This window comes from Cervus canadensis, chromosome 15 (genome assembly GCF_019320065.1).
Source record: "Cervus canadensis isolate Bull #8, Minnesota chromosome 15, ASM1932006v1, whole genome shotgun sequence".
In the NCBI taxonomy this organism is placed as follows: domain Eukaryota; kingdom Metazoa; phylum Chordata; class Mammalia; order Artiodactyla; family Cervidae; genus Cervus; species Cervus canadensis.
This window is the reverse complement of record NC_057400.1, coordinates 49,450,709-49,470,590: the sequence shown is the minus strand read 5'-3', so window position 1 is coordinate 49,470,590 and position 19,882 is coordinate 49,450,709. Positions and strand designations below refer to the sequence as shown.

The 19,882-nt window shown below is 35.7% G+C and overlaps 1 protein-coding gene and 1 non-coding gene across 3 annotated transcripts in view; both read left to right on the top strand.

Moving 5' to 3' along the window:
• Window positions 1-16,667, top strand: part of FASTKD1 (FAST kinase domains 1) — a 32,600-nt gene extending 15,933 nt beyond the window's left edge. For both annotated transcript variants that reach the window (XM_043487624.1, XM_043487625.1), the window contains exons 8-15: window positions 3,024-3,510; window positions 4,770-4,884; window positions 9,638-9,766; window positions 10,513-10,644; window positions 11,014-11,127; window positions 14,483-14,621; window positions 15,763-15,877; window positions 16,428-16,667. In XM_043487624.1, coding sequence (XP_043343559.1) covers window positions 3,024-3,510; window positions 4,770-4,884; window positions 9,638-9,766; window positions 10,513-10,644; window positions 11,014-11,127; window positions 14,483-14,621; window positions 15,763-15,877; window positions 16,428-16,523 — 1,327 coding nt within the window. In that variant the 3' untranslated portion in view covers window positions 16,524-16,667. The remainder of the gene's footprint in view (window positions 1-3,023; window positions 3,511-4,769; window positions 4,885-9,637; window positions 9,767-10,512; window positions 10,645-11,013; window positions 11,128-14,482; window positions 14,622-15,762; window positions 15,878-16,427) is intronic.
• LOC122454091 lies at window positions 1,319-1,425 on the top strand. The gene has a single exon (XR_006273310.1). It is a non-coding gene; the product is annotated as a small nucleolar RNA U13 (small nucleolar RNA).
• Window positions 16,668-19,882: the final 3,215 nt, after the last annotated feature.

Here is a 19,882-nt window from a genome sequence, read left to right as displayed (position 1 = left end):
ATACTGTTGGCCTACAGGTATGCTAACAGAAAAATAAGACAGGAGTAGGAGTATCACAGGAGATTTCACTTTACCGGTAATGCTTTGTTTACTTTATTAAAAAATTTGAAGCAGATATGGCAATGTTGAAGTTTAGTAATTCTGCATAGCAAGAGCCCTTACATACCTCCGTAGTTTTAAATTTAACCCTTCTCCCACTTCAGTGCAGGTTGTACGAAGGAATACAATCTAGTTAAAATAGTTCACATAAATGTGTGAATATCTCCTGAAACTATCTGGGGAACCCAGGGAATTCATGTACTGGAATAATATGTTCTTTAAAAAAAAAAAAGATGATATATTGAACTATCTACATAAAATAGACATATTCCCTCCTTATGACCCTGCTCTCTCCTCTATACCCCTACCCCCTTTCCCAGGCTAACTGTTGTCCCTGCTTCTAACTGCATGGATTAGTTTTGCCTGTTTAGGGCCTTGCTTCTTTTGTTTAACATTTTATTTATGAGATTTACCCATGTGTTTGCTATATATTCTTGTAAGAATGTAACAGGGTTTTTTAGTCTATTTTAATGTTGATAGATATTTGATTTATTTCCAGTTTTTGGCTATTATAAATACTGTTGTGGTGAACACCCTCATTCGTATCTTTTAGTGAACATATGTATGCATCTCTGTGGGTATTTACTGAGGAGTATGATTGTTGATTATACATATGTTATAACATGTTCACCTTCAGCAGATCCTGCTAAATAGTTTTCTATTTTGTCTTTCTTTCTTTTTCTTTTCTTTTTTTTAACAGTTTCCCAACTAGCAATTGAACCCGGGCTACAGCAGTGAAACCCGGAATCCTAATCACTAGTCCACCAGGAAACTCTATAAATAGTTTTCTAAAGTGACTGTACCAGTTTATTTACCACTAGCAAAATGTGAGCATTCCTGGTTCTTGAGATCTTCACCAACACTTGGTACATTTTTATTTTAGCCATGCTGGTAGATTTGTGGTAGAATGTAAATAAACACAATTGCATCTGTTGTGAGTTTTGGAATTTTAGGGAACACCATAAGGAAAGCATCAAGTGGAGTCTGGCATGTTTGTGTCTGTTGGAGGTTTATTTTCAGATTAGTATCACAAGATTGGCAAATACTGAGAGTTCCTGCCTCTTGGGTAAATTCTGTAAACAGATACAACTCTGGAGGTCTTTCTTTTCTTTATATAAAATAGTATATTAATTTTTTTTGGTTATAAGAATAAAATACTCATTTAGTACTTATTGAGTACCTACTTTGTGTCAGGCAATGGGCCAGATATTATGTGAAAATCATTTTGATTGTAGTTCATAAGCTTAATAATTGGGTGTTCACACTATAATATGAGATGTGCTTCCCTCAGATCTGTTGTGAGGTCAACACATGACCCATCTCATGTGAAAAAAAAATCATTTTGAAAACAGAAAAAAGTATAAAGAAGAAAATAATCATTTGTAAGCCCTTTCATTTATGGTGAACAGTTTGGTTTATTTGGTTGGTTTATTTGCTTGTGGTATATACTTATATCATCTATATGTTTTTTTCATAGTTGAGAATCAGGAATGTACAGTTTTGTGTTCCTCCTCCCACATGCTTAATGTTAACAGCATTTTCCTACATCATTTAAAGCTATTTGTAAATGTTTTTAGTGATTGGATATTGCCCATCATATGACTGTATCATAATTCCCATAACTATTCCCCTTGCTGGGGTATGTAGACTGTTTTCAAATTTTAGCCACATAAAAAATATGATGAATAACGTAACATAAAATGTTTGCCTTCATTTTAGATTATTTTCTTAGGTTAGTTTAACTAGACAAAGATTGATCATGTCAAATGATGTAGTTACTTTTAAAGTTCTTAAGCTATACTGCTAAATTACTTTCCAGAAAGGTTACACCAACTTTTTAAAATTTACTATTAGTGAATGAGAAAGTCTGCATCAATATACCCTTGCCAGCCTTGAATATCATCATTATTTTAATATGCTAATTCAATATGTGTAAAAGTAAATCAGTTTTCTTTTAATTTATATTTGATTATCTCTTCCAGTACTTCTAAACTTAAAAGATGCTTTAAAAGCTCCCGTTTTTAATTTGTATTTTAACAACTGCTGTCCTGGTGGTGGGACTCTGAGCATAGGGATTTGGGGAAGGAGGAGTAGAGAGTGGGGTCAGTTGTATGCACTGTTTGTCTTTTTTGTCTGTTTTTTTTAAAGGTTGGGCTTCTTACGTTGCAGAAGAAGGGGATCACTGTTACTGAGTGGTCACTCTTTGCCTGTTCTAGGTCATACCAGCTTCTGACAGGTCATATCCAGAAATTCAGTACAAATTCTGTCTCTCACCACAGCTCTGCAGACATTGTTCTAACATTGACCTTTTGTTTGTCAGGGACTGTGGTTTTATTTTTGCATAAAAAATTGAGGATATGCTTTAGAACATCTTAAGGCTTCCTTAGTAAGCCTTTGTGAAACTTGTCATCTTTGAACTTATGTAACCCTTTTTATTTATTTTATTTTCATTTATTTATTTATTTTCAGCTGTCCTGGCTCTTTGTTGCTGCACAGGCTTTTCTCTAGTTGTGACAAGCAGGGGCTACTCTAGTTGTGGTACGTGGGCTTCTCATTGCTGTGGCTTCTCTTGTGGAGCACGGGCTTTAAGGGCGCAAGGGCTTTCGTACTTGCGGCATGTGGGCTCAGCAGTTGAGGCTCCCGGGTTCTAGAGCGCAGGCTCAGTAGTTGTAGCACACAGGCTTAGTTGATCCGGGCGTGTGGGATCTTCTGGACTAGGGATCAACCTCATCTCCTGCACTGGCAGGCGGATTCTTTACCACTGAGCACCAGGGAAGCCCCTGACCCTTTTAAAATTATATTTTAAAACTATCACACCTATTAAGTGTAATAATAATTATATATTCACGTTTTAATTCTTATAACTAAGTTTTGTTGCTGATATATTCATTCTGTTCTTTTTATTTTTCCTTCTTTCTTTATAGTTATTTGAAAGCCAGTGTCATACCTAGTGAGATTTCCATCCTGGTCTATGCTCTTTCGATGCTTCCTTCTGCTCACCTGGACGAAGTGAGGATGTCTCAGATTGAAGCCGTTTTGCCACAGTGTGACTTACATGACCTGAATATTTTTGCAACATCTGTTTTAAGATGTATCCAGTATGATCACATGTATATGGATAATATTCCTGGGAAACAGTTGAAAGTACTTCAAAAATTAGATCACTATGGTCATCAGAGACTACAAGAATGTAAAAGTTTGAATCTGCTGTGGGAAGAAGTTAAATCTTTAAAAGGAGACTGGTTTGCTGATTCACTTCTTGAAGAAACAGTTGTTACCTTACAGCGTTTGATGGATGAAATTAATTACATCAATGTTGCAGGGATTGCATCTTTTATTTCTAGAACCAACATCCTCAGTACTTCAGTACTTGATAAGATAGCCTCAGTGGTCCTTCAACAGATTGAAAAGGTAAAATTGAAATGTTGCATATTATTGTCAACTTCTAGAAGCATAAATGTTTATAATAAGTGCTTGAAGAACTTGATTGGAATTTGAAGTTTAAAAATTAAGCTCTAGTTTCTGGTAAATAATAATAGTTGTGTTAGGATAATGGAGATGTATGATTTTTGCTTTCTTTTTCTTATTTTCTATAATCCTGTGATACTTTTACTATTTAAAACTATTCAAAAGAGTAAGATAAATGTGAAAACTGAGAAAATTGTAGGTCTTCACTGACTTTAGTATAATTGAATTGTCAGTGTGTCTTCTTACAGTTTTATTTCTGGAACTTGTAAAATGCTGTTTGTTTGTTTTTTTTTAAATTAATTTATTTATTTTTGGCTGTGCCGGGTCTTAGTTGCTTCATGGGCTTTTTCTCTAGTTATGGCAAGCAGGGACTACTCTCTGGTTGCAATGCATGGGCTTCTCATTGCAATGGCTCCTCTGCTGCTGGAAGCCCAGGCTCTGGAGCACAGGCCCAGCAGTTGTAGCACATGAGCTTAGTTTTTCCATGGCATGTAGGTTCTTCCCAGACCAGGGATGGAACCCATGTCTCCTGCTTTGGCAGACGAATTCTTTACCACTGAGCCACCAGGGATGCCCCAATGATGCTTTTTGAATTATGTGAGAAAACAGTCACTTACAAAATCAATTATATATATCAGAATATGGCTTTTACTTAGAAGACAGTATTTCTAATAAGTGAAAATAAAAGTCTCTCTTTTTGCCTAGCATAGTGCCTGCCATTTATTAAGTTTTGGATGAATGAATTTAAAAAAACAAAAGAAAAATGAAGTCTGATTATTATCATAAATTTGGAAGCTTTCTTATTATATGATGAGTCTATAAAATGCACTTATATCATGGAAATTAGTGATACTATCTTCTTGTCATTTCAATGACTAAGGAATTCTGGAACAGAATTTTATACTTATAAAATCAATTTGTATCTTATCCGATTTATTTTTTTCTACATTAATATTTAGAGTTACTAGAGATTAGTGATGGAATTAAATAGATAATAGATAGGTAGGGAACTTATTAACAGTGATACATGTGTCATTTAACTGTAGGCATGTTAAATGCCCACATGTTAAATTAAATGCCCAAATGTTAATTTGACTATCGGCATGTTAGATAAAGAGTTCCACTTAGGATAATAATTAGGCTAAATTTTGTTTTGTTTTGCTGAGGTTTAAACAGTAATTTTTTTGTTCAATTTTTTACAGATTCATCCTTTTGCAATTCTTGCTATTATTCTTCCATTCAGCACCCTGAACTATGATCCACCTCAAAGGGATGAATTTTTTGGAACTTGCATTCAACACCTTAATTCTTACTTAAGTAGGTATATTGTTTAGTACTACATGGATGAGGAGGTTGGAGAATACTGTTGCTGCTACTCTTAAGACATACCGCTTTTTTAAAGGATAACAAAAATAGCCATGAGTTTTATACCTTCAAAAAAATGTTTTGGATCCATTTTTAAAAACTTTTTTATTATGATAAATGTCAAAATTGCATTAAGAATTGAACAAGTAGCACCTGTGAACTCACTAGATAGATTCAGTAATTGTTCACATTTTATCATATTTGCTTTATTGTTTCTCTTGCTCTCATTTTTTTCTATGCCATTTCAAAGTAAGTTGTAGGCAATGTGACTCTTTACATCTAATTGCTTAGACACACGCCTCCTAAGAATAATGATCTCCTAAGTCACCACAATACTGTTATCACACAGAGAAAATTAATTGTCCCCTGATATATAATATAGGGCTTCCCTGATAGCTCAGTCAGTCAAGAATCTGCCTGCAATGTAGGAGACAGGGTTGGAAGATCTTTGGATTGGAAGATCCTCTGGAGAAGGAAATGGCAACCCACCCCAATATTCTTGCCTGGGAAATCCCATGGACAGAGGAGCCTGGAGGGCTACTATCTATAGGGTTGCAAAAGAGTCAGACATGACTTAGAGACTAAACAACAACAATATGTAATATACAATCTATTTTTAAGTCTCCCTCATTATTCCCAAAATACCTTATTTACAGTGATTATTTTGGACACAGGCTCCAGTCAAGATTCACTCATTCCAGGAGGTAATCTCTCTAACATTTTGCCAGATTTGCTCTGTGTGTTTGTGTGTGTGTGTGTCTATCTGTGTATACGAAGAACCATTTGAAGTGCCAGCCCTAAATACTTCAGGTTATAAGGACATTCTCCTATGTAAACACAATGCCAGTATCACACTTAAGAAAATGAACAAGTACCACTTACTACCTAGTATTGGTCACTCAGCCATGTCCAGCTCTTTGTGACCCCATGGACTATAGCCTGCTGTCCATGGAATTCTCCAGGCAGGAATACTGGAGTGGGTAGCCATTCCCTTCTCCAGGGGATCTTCCCAACCCAGGGATCAAACCCGTGTCTCCTGCATCTACTGCATTGTGGGCAGGTTCTTTACCTTTTAAGCCAACTGGGAAGCTACTGCCTACTCAATCCATAATAAAAATTTCCCAGTTGTCACCAAATTTTCTTTGATAAATTTTTTAAAGAAAACAATGTTGCGCTATATCACTTTCTCCCTATCTTTTTATCTCTTGATATTTTTTTTGTAAAAGGGATTGGCCTTTTATTATGGGTTGTGCCACATTCTGGATTTGTTTGAGTGCTTTCTTCTAACTTGCTTCTCCATCATCTGTATCCTTGGTAAACTGGAAGTTAGTATAGATGCTTGGCTAGATTCAGAGTAAACATTTTCAGCAAAAATATTTTGTATGTGGTGCTGTATATCTGATATTTGTATCATTTCTGGAGACATGTAACATTTGATTGTTTTTGTCAATTTTAATAGTTTTGGTTTTTTAAAAATAGAAAACAAATATTTCTTAAGGTCCTTTATAGATATTTATTAATTGTCAGAAAGGTTGTGGCTCTGGTGCTGATTATTATATCTCTTTAAAAAGTCTAAATAGTGTTTTAGTACCAGAAAAAAGGTGGAATAGAAATATTCCTTCCTACTACTGGCCTTAGCAGAAGCAGTATGTGAGGACAGCAAAGACATGGAATTATGTTTTTCTTTTCATTTATTTTGGTCCTGAATTGTATTTGTTTCTATTTGTCCTTAAAGAAAAAGGCTTTATGGGCCTTCTCTTCTCAGCTTCATACTTCTTGCATGTCAGGATAATGTGAGAGTTTCAGAGGTGAAATGTCTGGCTCAGTAGTTGCTGCTTTTTCAGTCACTATTCACCAGGTACTGTCAGGTGGTCGTTAGTCACTGGAGATATAGGAGAGAGTAAAAAACAGAGAGACTTTATCATCATTGAGTTTACTTTCTGGCGGGGTGAAACTGGCATACATAATAAGCAAGTTCATAAGGTCTAATGGTGATAAGAATCTAAGAGGACCAGAGCAGGGTAGGTATGTAGGATGGAGGACAGTGAGGCGGGCCAGATGGAGTAAGGAGATGTCATTGACCATGGATTGAATGAAGTGAGAGAGGAGCATCCCAGGATAAAGAAAAGCAAGTGCAAAGGGCCGTGAGGTGAGAACATGCTTGATTTCTTTGTAGGAACAGCAGATTCAGTGTGGCAGGAATGGAATGGGGGAGACCAAGATGATAGGAGAAGAAACTGGCTCTCCTCAGAACTTTTTGCTGTGCCTGGAGAGTAAGAAATAGTCATTCTGTTATCCAAGCCACAAATACTTAACTGAGGGCTTCTGTGTCCAGCGTAAGATGTTAGGCTCTATTTTATGGTATGTTTCTCTAGGCTTATAGACCTCTAGTTAGGCTGTGTGAGACAGTATAAATATATTAATGATGTCAGTATGATGTTCATGGACTGTGGTGTATTTTTTGTAGGATCTTTGTGCCAGATAGTATCTGACCTATTTTTGTGTCTCTAATAGACAAGTAAAATGTGACTGTGACATGTGTGTGTTTATTCATGTACAGATGTATGCATGTGTGGCATTCATATATACTCCCCTTTTAGTAATAGACTGTATATAGAAAGATGAGACTTGAAACTGAAAGATGAGACTTTGCATATGCTTTCTTGGTTGTTCAGTTGTGTGTTAACAACCAGAAGGAAATGAAAGTACATTCTTTTTTTTTTCTTCTTCAAATAAGGGATATAAGAGATGAGAGTTTAAGAAGTACAGCTTTGATTTTTGAAGACTTTACTGTGAAAATGATGGCAAAATTCTTGGAGACCTAAAGCTGAATTTTAAGTAATTTATGGAATGATACTTTTCTTTATTTTGAATAAACATTAGTTTTGACAGATCACTTTTGCTGGTAGAGGTCATCACATAACCTTGTTTGTGACTTGATCTTGCTTTATTAATAAACTCAGCAAAACAATTGGAATATTAACTTTTTTTTTTATCCTGTGTAAGAACATTTGCTGCTAATGGTGCATTTTAGGTGATCCCTTCCCTCTCATCAGAAATGTCTTTTGGCAGAGAAAGACAAATACCATATGATACCACTTATATGGGGAATCTAAAGTATCATACAGATGAACTTATTGACAAAACAGGAACAGACTCGTGACATAGAAAACAAACTTATAGTTGGTTACCAAAGGGGAAGGGGATGGGAGGGATAAATTAGGAATTTAGGATTAGTGGATAAAAACTACTATATATAAAGTATATAAACAAGTTCCTGCCATATAGCACAGAGACCTGTATTCAGTGTCTTGTAATAAACTATAATGGAAAAGAGTATGAAAGAAGAGAATATATGTATATATTCTCTTTTTTGATATATTGTTTTTCATACTCTTTTCCATTATAGTTATGTATATACTGAATCACTGTGCTGTACGTCAGAAACTAACACAACACTGTAAATCAACTATACTCCAATAAAAATTTTTTTAAAAAGAGAGGAAATTCCTCTTGGATGAGGCAAATCAGGTAAATAACTGCAAGCCTTATACTCTGGGATACACAGTGTGGTGCTGGCTGACATGTCAGGGAGGAGGTGCTAGATGAGACCTGATCTTCATACGTGTCTGTCCTCAGCCTGGAGGTCTGAGAGCCCTAGAAAGCAGCCTAGCACAGTGGTTCAGACTCCAGAGCTGGACTCTCCCAAGTGAAATCTCACCCTCCACTAGCCAATCATGCTGAGGCAAGTCATTCAACTTCTCTGTGCTTCAGTACACTTGGTTTATGAAGTGGAGATAATAATCATTCCTATTGTACACTAAAGTGAGGTTTTGAATGAGGCAATAATTTGTAAAGTGCTTAGAATGATTCTCCACAGTCTGAGCAATATTATCATCCGTATATAGAGACTGGTTATCTTTACATACTTTACTGACCTTTTGTTTCTTTTTTTTTTCCCCCCACAATATATAAGAGTCTTTATTGAAAAACAAAAACAAACACGTGTACTTGAACATCAAAAGTTTTTGTTAATCACAAAAACAGACATCTCAAGTTAATGATTTTAGAGTTTTTCTATGTGTGGTAAAATACAAGAGTCTGGGCTCACTGAAATTTTTCCTTTGATATGAATCCTAACTACCTAGGGCCAGTGTCCTGTTTTTCTTCATCCTGAATTCCCCTCTGGGTGCACTGTTGTAGGTGGTTGCAGTGGCTGATGGCTTGGTAGTATGGCCTTTGTTTCCAGTCTTTCTCTTTTCAAGGCCATTTAAAGACTTTTATTGGAAGTATAATAATAATGCAAACATGTTTATACATCCTTTACATATATATATATACATATATATATATATATATATATATATGCATATACACACACACACACACACACACACACACACATATATACATAGTGTGTGTGGATTCTTACATGTGAATCATGTAAGAAATCAGTATCCAGATCAAAAAAATAGAATATTATCAAGAGCATGGTAACCTTCTTCCTGGCTTTTCTTTCCTGTTCTTCCCCCACCCAAAGGTAACCACTTTACTACCATCCTTACTTGTGACAGTATAGATTAATTTTGTCAAGGTTGTATTTGTATCATTTTTTAAAAACCTGGTTTTACCTGAATAAAGCATGTACTTACATGTATGTGAAGCAGCTGTACATTTTAATTTTTTTTCCTTAATTTTGTTTTAGGTGTATTGGATCCTCTCGTGTTAGTATTTCTTGGTTACTCTTTGGCCACACTTGGATATTTTCCAGAAGATCTATTGAAGGCAATTTTTAACATCAAATTCTTAGCCAGATTAGATTCTCAACTTGAACGTGTGTATCAACAATTTAATTTAATAAATTATCACTTATATTTAAATCCAAGTTTCAGCTCTGCCTACCTACTTAAAGCATTTAAATGTTCATACTGATTTTTTTCTGTTTATTATTGTAGAATATAGAACAGTATAAAATAGAAAATGAAAGATTATTCATAATCTTACCACCAAGTGAAACTACCACTTTTAATATTTTAGAATGTTTCTTTTATGTCTCCTACCTTCATATATATATGTAGATATAGCTATATGTTTTAAGACAAAACTTGAATTATATTCACTTTTGTCTTTGCCTTTTATCACTGAACTATATTTTGAAAAATTTTCCATGCCATTCCTTTTTTTTTTTGATGTCATGATTTTTTTTTTATTTATTTATTTTTTTTTATTATTATTTTTTTTTTTTTTATGATTTTTTTTTTAAATAGAATCTGACATTGTCCTCATCTTTGTTTCCTTAGGATAAATTGCTAAATGTGGAATATTAGGTCAATGAATATTCTTTGGCAGTATTTTTTAAAATAATGGTTTTAATGTTCATAATTAGAGAGAACAACATAGGTGTTGGTCCTATGATCCCATTGAGTGTAATAATTTAAAAATGTAAAACATGTATATACAAATGAAATGATTTTATAATATGAAAATAAAAGCTACATTCATTAATGGGGATAAATGAATGTGAAAAATGAATTGTCTTTGCTGAGTTCAAAGTCTATTAATGTATTTTTAAAATTTCAGTTATATGTTCATCTCTAAATATGAAGGTCCAGTTTCGTCTTATGGAATTAAATAGAGCAGTCTGCTTGGAATGTCCTGAGTATCAGATTCCATGGTTTCATGACCGCTTCTGTCAACAACACTATAATAAAGGTTTGAGTTTTCTTTGGGTCAAAAAGTAAAGTTTAATTCTAAAGCACATTATTAGGTTGTATGCACTGTTTTTATTGTTTAACCTATCATGACACCAGAATTCCCAAGAGTGCCATAACTTGTTTAAGGGAAACATTTTGTAGATGAAATTTGTGTTGTAAAAATTTCTTAATATTTAGGACACTAAACCTCTTTTGGTAGAGAGCCAAAGAACTTGTATTGAATTTAATGTCATTGCATATGGTATTATCAATACAGCAAGGCTCTTGTTTGAAATATTAATCTTTATTTTTTAGTTTGTAGATGTGGAATGATTTTCATTCAAAAACGGATTATTTTAAGTGAACTAATTGTTTTTATCTCATGAAGATTTTGGCAGCATGAATGGAGCACAACAGCAGATTTATAAAATGTTAGCAGAGGTACTGGGAGGAATCAATTTTGTGAAAGCCTCGGTTCTTACACCTTATTACTACACAATAGGTAAGTCTTTGGTAGGTTATTAACAATTTTCAGAAAATCAGACTAAATAGAATCATCTCATCAGTTGGAATTTTAAAACTTTAAAAAACTTATTTCATTATCTTGAAGATTTTCAGGGAATTCCCTGGTAGTCCAGTGGTTAGGACTTGTGCTTCTACCGTAGGGAGCATGGGTTTGATCCCTGGTCAGGAAACTGGGACATAATATATGTCCCAAGCCCATTGTATTGCCAGTTCATATTTGTATTAATATCTCATGTTGTCAAGAAGCTTATTTTTATGTGAAAATATATATGTCATTAAAAATAAGATTTAATTGGTAATATTTGTATATGAAGATATGGTATAATTAATACAATTGTATGATTACCATTTAGTACCATTTAATACAATGGTATGATTACCATTTAGTACCACTTAGTACAATGGTACTAAGATTGGAAAGAAAACACTTACTTACATGATCTATAACACATGCTTATAGAGAAGGGACAAATAACCAAAAAAAGGAAAATCACCCATGATACAACCGCTGTTTGCTTTTGATGTCTGTTTTTCTGACTTTTTTTTGTTCATTTTTAATGACATTGTTTTCTTTCTAAATTTTATAAGGAGTACTTGTTATGTGTATAAGCAATATGTATCTTAAAAAGTTCTGATTTTTTAAAACCAAAATGACTTTTTATAGTATGTAACTTTGAAAGTGAAGTGAAAGTCGCTCAGTCGTGCCTGACTGTGACCCCATGGATTGTAGTCCATGGAATTCTCCAGGTCAGAATATTGGAGTGGGTAGCCTTTCTCTTCTCCAGGGGATCTTCCCAACCTAGGGATCGAGCCCAGGTCTCCCTCATTGCAGGCAGATTCTTTACCAGCTGAGCCACAGGGAAACCCAACTTTGTTTGTATATTGTGAATATTTTTTCTATGTCAACAAATATAATTATCCAACATTATTTTTAGTGACTGTATATATTTCATTGAATGACTCTGCTATAGTTTACTAAGGTTTTTTGCTGCTATGTGCATCTTTCAAACAATGCTGTAATTTCATATAACAGCAATAATAGTAATTGATACACTCACATATTGATTATTATGTTAGACATTATTTAATTCTTTTACTTACTTATTTTTGGCTGTGCTGGGTCTTTGTTGCTGCACGGGCTTTTCTCTAACTGGTGAGCGTGGCTGCTCGCTAGCTGCGGTGTGTGCACTTCCTGTTGCAGTGGCTTCTCTTGTGAGCACAGGCTCTAGAACACGTGGGCTTAGTCATTGTGGTTCCTGGGGTTAGTTGCTCTGTAGCATGTGGGATCTTCCCACACCAGGGATCGAACGAATGTCTCCTGCATTGGCAGGCAGATTCTCTACCACTAAGCCACCAGGGAAGCCCTTAAGTGCTTTATATATAATAAGCTTATTATATCCCTTTAAGTTTTGCAAATACTGTATTTTTATAGATAAGGAAACTGAGACCCAGAGACATTGTTGTTTGCCCAAGGTTATGTAGCTGGCAAATGGCACAGCCAGAATGACTTATGCATTCTAGCTCCAGAATTCATTCTCTTAAAAATGAGAAAAGTATATTTCATGTTTCATAATTAACTTGAAGATGCTTCAGTGCCTCAGTTTCCCTGAAGAATAGGTAATTAAATCCACTCTTTCTTCTTTTTCATTCCTTGTTTCTTTTTTCATTTTTCTTGGTTTAAATACTTTTATCATTGTTTTTATTATGGGAAAAATTTCAAACATATACAAAAATAGAGAGAATAGTATAATGAACCCTCATCCAGCATTAAAAATGATCAATACTCACTAACCAGAATCCCACCTGATCCTTTCCAAACAAATCACAGATAATATATCATTTTAGAATGTATATCTAAAAGGATATATAACCATAGTGTCATCATTTTCATCTCTACAACTATTCATAATAATTTCTTGATATTATATTGCTTATCAACATTTAAATATTTCCGTTATCTTGTATATGTTGTATTTTACTGTTTGTTAAAATTGGAATCCAAATTTGACCTTTGGGTGATCTGTCTTTTTAAGTTCTACCTTTCTGTCTTTTTTCCCCTTACAGTTTATTTATTGAAAATAAGTTTTTTGTTTTTTCATATTTTGAACTTTTCCATTTGCAGTTCTGTGATGTCATTCAACATGCTCCTGCATCCCCCATTTTTCCTGTAAACCAAAAGTTAGATCTAGAGGTTTGACTAGACTAGTCAACTAGGTTAGTTTGGGGACAGTAGTGGTGGTTTTTTTTGCCAGCTCTTTCATAAGTGGTATGTGCTTCTTTTTTTTTTTTTTTGGTATGTGCTTCTTATTGCATCTTATCATAAGACATACAATTCTAGTTGTCTTACTATTATTATATTAAGATTCATCAGTGTGTTTGTAGGTCATCATTTCATCCATTAGGAAGTTTGCTCCTCAGCTTTTCACCTAATGATTTTAGCAGCCATTTAAATTATTATCTAAATGCATCATTCATCAGGGGTAGCAAAGTAGTGGTATTCTACATCTATCATTTCTTCTGCATTTATTAGCTGGAATTTGTCTAAAAAGAACTTTCCTATGTCACCTGTTTAGTTACCCAATGTACAGTTCATACAGGAAAGACTTGCCTGAATCTTTGTCTTTGCTAATTTTCTGATGAGTTGGTTTAGCTTCTCAGACTGTGAACAAGAGATTTAAAGGGATTACGATAAAACGTCTTAATGTGATTTGGCTTGAAGTGAAGTGAAGTCTCTCAGTTGTGTCCAACTCTTTGTGACCCCATGGACTGTAGCCTATGAGGCTCCTCCATCCATGGGATTTTCCAGGCAAGAGTACTGGAGTGGGTTGCCATTTCCTTCTCCAGGGGATCTTCCCAACCCAGGGATCAAACCCAAGTCTCCCGCACTCTAGGCAGATGCTTTACCGTCTGAGCTACCAAGGAAGCTGTGATTTGGCCTAGTGCAGTGCTAATTATAGCCTTCATGCTAACCAATAGTTTAGTAATATTTGCTGGTTGATTTTTATTGATCGATTTCAAAGAGAGGTGCTCTTGGATCATATAATAAGTTGGATAGGGACTTCCCTGGCAGTCGAGTGGTTAAGACTCTGTACTTCCACTGCAGGGGGCATGGATTCTATGCCTAACAGAGGAACTAAGATCCCACATGCCACACGGTGTGGCCTAAATAAGTAAATAAATGAAACAAGTTGGATAATTAGAGAGGTACCTCATTCTTCATGTTTGTGAGTGTGTGTCTTTATATACATGTGTAAATATTTAAGATATATCTTAAAATTTTACCTATAAGAATTTACCTGATTCATATTGTTGGTTCCTGTGCTTCCTTATAGACTTTGAGTGTATCTTGGATAAAAGGAGAAACCCTCTTCCTTATGGAAGCCATAATACAACTTTGGAAAAACTGCCAAAAATACACTTGGAATCAAATACTCAAATAGCTGGATCAAGACTGCCACCAGGAGCTGAAAAGTAACTTTCTCTTAGCTTCAGATTTTATTATCTAAATGTTAAATTTGACACAATTTAATAAGCTCAACTATCAAGGATTGTTTATAGTAGAATATATTCCTCATATATGTTACAAATTCTACCTACATACATTTGCTTTTGTTGTGTTTTCTACCTTAAGTGCCATCCTTCACTGTCCAAAGCTGAGCAGTCTCTAAAGCACTAACCTTCCCATTGTCCTCATTGGAAATAAATAGTATCTTCTTCTTTGGACCTCCCATGCCTCTCTACTTTTCTGAAAAGCACACCGCTGCTTCCCACACTGAATTACAGTTATGTGCTGTATATCTTATGGTCTTTGACTGTTTGTTGTTGTTCAGTCGCTCAGTTGTGTCTAACTCTTTGTGACCCCATGGACTGCAGCACGGCAGGCTTCCCTGTCCTACACTATCTCCTGGAGTTTGCTCAAATTCGTGTCCATTGAGTCGATGATACCATCCAACCATCTATCTCATCCTCTGTCGCCCTCTTCTCCTCCTGCCCTCAATCTTTCCCTGAATCAGGGTCTTTTCCAATGAATCAGCTCTTAGCATCAAGTGGCCAAAGTACTGGAGCTTCAGCTTCAACATCAGTCCTTCCAATGGATATTCAGGACTGATTTCCTTTAGGATCTCCTTTGGATCTCCTTGCAGTCCAAGGGGGTCTCAAGAGTCTTCTCCAGCACCACCAATCAAAAGCATCAATTCTTCAGCACTTAGCCTTCTTGATGGTCCAGCTCTCACATTTGTACATGACTGTTGGAAAGATCGTAACTTTGACTAGATGAACTTCTGTCAGTGAAGTGATGTCTCTGCTTTTTAGTACGTTTGACTATAAGCTGTGTCTTTTTATTTTTATGTCTCTCACAGTGCCTTACATATGGTAGGTGAATAATAAATATATGCAGGACAGAGAAACACACAGATGAAAGCATGTAGATACTATAATTTGGTTTAATCTAATGGAGAGGATTACTTGTCATTATTAATTTAAGTAGAAAAATAACAGTATACTCAGTTGGCTTTTTTAGTTGATAAGGATACACCCTTGTTTCTGAAGTGTTTGTAATTACTCAGTTTCTCACTTTAATTTCAAAAGTAAATATTTATTTTTTTTTACATAGAATCGCTTTGGAATTTTTGGATTCAAGAGCATTTTGTAGAAACATCCCTCATTTAAAAGGAAAATCTGCTATGAAAAAACGACATTTGGAAATTTTGGGCTATCATGTGATTCAGGTATGAAATACTTATAATTCAGCCTCTAAAAACCCCAGAGACATTGGTTTTACATGTATCCTCTTTTAAGGCGAAAGTTATAGATTTACCTTTTTTTTTTTTTAATATTAAGAAAAGCTATATTAAAATATCTCTGAAATAGAATACTCTCCATTTTTTTTTTTTGAAGAATAGCAAATAAAAATCAGTTTTTAAATTGTCTCTAGACGATCTCTTGATTTTTATATTTATTTTACAATGAAGAGAGGCTCTGTGCAGATGGACGGAGTTGTAAGAGAAAAAGGCTAGTGTATAAATATAAGACAGGCACATAGGAAAAAACGTCCACTCTTGCTATGTAGGAACTAGGAGCATGAAAGCTCTGAGGCAGAAAAGGGTCTTCCAGCTGTTGTCATGAAGGACAACCTTCCAAAAAGGGTTCAAAGGCTATGCTTATGTAAACTAACGTCTTAGGGTCTTACAGCTCTTTTCAGTATTCTTAGAAGCCTTCCCTGATCTTTTCTGTTGTTGCTTTTGAGCTTTTGTTTAGACTACATTACTTATTTTACAGATCCCTCCTTTCGAATGGAACTCCATGGCACTGTCCACAAAGGCTGCTCGAATGGACTACTTGAGAGAACGGATATTTGGAGAAGGCAAATCATGACTGTAGCTTTTACTGAAAATTAGTTATCATGTTGTGTCATATTTGGACTTAATTAAAGTGACTTGATTCAATTAAAAAGTAATAAGGTAGAATTGACTGATTTCTAGGTCAATTGAATATCTATTAAAATTAACAGACATTTTACAATTATTTTCTCTACTGTCTAGTTGGGAAACTGTTTAAAATTCTTAAGATAAAAGACATATAGCTTATAGGAAACTTAAATAGTTTGGCATTCATTCTTTGAGTGCATACTGTGTGCCAAGAACTATTTAATTTTTTATTTTGTTTTAATTATTTTTTTGTTCCAAGAACTATTTTAGACACTGGGTATACTGGAGTTAGTACAGTATATCTTTCATGGGTTGAGTTAAACACAATAAATTAATACAATTCATTCTATCAATATCTTAGATGATACTAAAAACTGTAGAGAAAAATTTGAACCTTGGTGGGGGAGTGATAGGAATATTGTGGGTGGGTGTAATTTACATAGGGTAATCTGGGAGAGGCTCACTGAGGTGATATTTGAGTCAAGACATAAGGAGTTATCTGGGAGTAGAGAATTGTAGGCAGAAGAACCAGTAAGTGCAAGTATTCCTGGCATGTTTGAAAATAACAAGGAATCTACTGTGGCTGGAGCAGAACAAGTGGGAGGTGGAGGTTAGAAGTATATTAAAGGGTAAGCCTGATAACAGTGTCAAATATATACTACCTCCTGGCTACCCTGAGCTAAGAGGCCACTGGAGAGTTCCTAGTAAAGAAATAAAAACTCGTGTTTTCACTGGATCGCTTTTGCTACTCTGTTTAGCTGATGAGAAAAAAAAAAAAACTGCAGTGGGGCAACTGTATAAGCAGGAGAATCCATTAAAAGGTGATTGCAGTAATCCAGACAAGAAGTGACTTGGAGAGAGTAGTAGCAGGGGAGGTAACAAGAAGTTGTCAGTTTTTTAATGTATTTTGAAGGCAGAAGCGACACCACTTGCTCACTGATTGGATAATGAGGTATGAGAGAAAGGAGTTAAAGATAGTTCTAAGTTCTTGTCCTGAGCCACTAAAAGGATGCCATTGCCATTGACTGAGATTGGGAAGTCTATGAAAAGAGGAAGAGGGGGTAGGAGAAGATCATGGGTTTGGTTTTAGACATAGAGAGTTTGTGATACCTTTTAAACATCTAAGAAGAGATATCAAGCAGGCAATTCAATAAATGAATCTGGAGGTCATGGGAGTGGTCCAGGCCTTAGTTATAAATGTGTGACAGCAGTTTTTAATGCGATGAGAGATGACAGAGTCGCGAAAATGTGATCAGAAGAGAGTGTGAATGGAGGAGAGGTCTGAGGATTGAAGTCCTGGCGCGCCAACATGAAGTCAAGAAGAGGAAGAGCCCGATGCTGCTGACGGTTCAGGTAAGATGAGGACTGGGCAGTGTCCATTAAACTTAGTAACACGCAAATCATGTTAGCCTTGGAAAGAGTAGGTTTGCTGAAGTGGTGGCTATGAAAGCCTGACTGCTTCAACAAAAAGTGGGAGGAGATAGTTTTCTTACAAATGAAAGCAAAGAAAGGGGGTTGTAGCTAAGGGGAAAGTAGACCCATCTTTTAAAAACTTGTATTTATTTAAGAACTGTCTTTATTTATTTATTTTGGGGTCTTCATTGCTGTGAGGGCTTTTCCCCAGCTGTGGTGAGCCGGGAAATACTCTCTAGTTGCAGTGCCTGGGCTGCTTCTTGCTGTGGCTTCTCTGGTTGTGAGCTTCCCTGGTGGCTCAGGCGGTAAAGTGTGTGCCTACAACATGGGAGACCCAGGTTCAGTCCCTGGGTCGGGAAGATCTCCTGGAGGAGGAAATGGCAGCCCACTCCAGTATTCTTGCCTGGAAAATCCCATGGATGGAGGAACCTGGTAGGCTACAGTCCATGGGGTCGCGAAGAGTCGGACACGACTGAGTGACTTCTCTCTCTCTCTTGTTGTGGAGCACTAGGGCTCTAGGGCATGCAGGCTTCAGTAGTTCTGGCCTACAGGCTTAGTTGCTCTGTGGCATGTGGGATCTTCCCAAACCAGGGATTGAACCTGTGTCTCCTGCGCTGGTGGGTAGATTCTTTACCACTGAGCCACTAGGAAGCCCCCAAAGTAGACCAATCTTGACCTGGTCTGATCCCATACATTTTGAGGGGATAATGATTTTCTGTCTTATATTTATTTCATAACACAGTTACTAAGAGCCTACTGTGTGATAAACTCCCTAACCCTTATTCCAAGAGTTATATATGTGTGCTTAGCAGAAAGCCACTTTGTAACTACCCACAGGCTACTTGGTGGGGGTGCAGGTCATTGGCCATCTGAAACTTCATCTTCCAACTCTGTGACCCTGGAAATTCATTCTGTCCCAAAACAAGTTGTTAGCCAGAGTGCCTTGAATCTTAAGCATAGCTTTAGAACATGTGACCTGGACATGTTTTGGTCCATTGATATTTAATTTAGGCTTAGTTGAAGTACTTGTTTAAAATATCCAATTACTGTGCGTGATTTGAGCTCCAAAATGTGAACTTCACAGAACCGTCTTTGAAAAACAGAATCAGAATTGGAAGCAAATGAAAGATGTCTCCTTGTAACCAATCTCCCTCATTTTGAATTTCCTCATGATATTCATTTGTGTTTGCTGAAATCCTGTTTTAAGTGCTTGTTATCCACATTCATGAGTGTGTTTTATTTCCCAAGCAAATGATTACAGGAACTAAACCCCCAAGTAGGTTGAAATATCTTACTATCCAACTTTTAGAATTACATGACTAAGCTGATGAGGGTTATAAGTGGTTTCCTCTGTATATAAATTAAAACCTGGTTTTTGAATAATTAATATATTCATACATGGAAATCTTGATTAAATGACCCTAAGGTACCTTTTACTTACTGTTACACATAATCTGACTTCTCATGTACCACATCTCTTACTTCCCTTTCTCTAGGCTGCCTGATGCAAATGGTTTTCTTTATGTCCTTGTATTTCTATTTGATGATTTTTCTATCTAAATAACTTTGGTTGTTATAAAGTGTCCCTTTTTTTTGATTGAGATATATATTCCATAAAATCTAACTTTTTAAAGTATATAGTCAGTTTTTAGTGTACTCACAAGATTATGCAACCAACACCACTACCTAATTCTAGAACATTTATTTATTCTAGAACATCATCCCAAAGCATTGTTTTTACAACTTAATCTCATGTCTACATAGGTCAGCACTCTCCCCCACAAAGTAACCACTATCATGCTTTTATAGTAAAGACTTTCCCTTAATAATTCTGTCACCCAAGTTTGCATCTCTAGACTTCATAATTCCCCACCCCTACCTTATTTTTCTCTA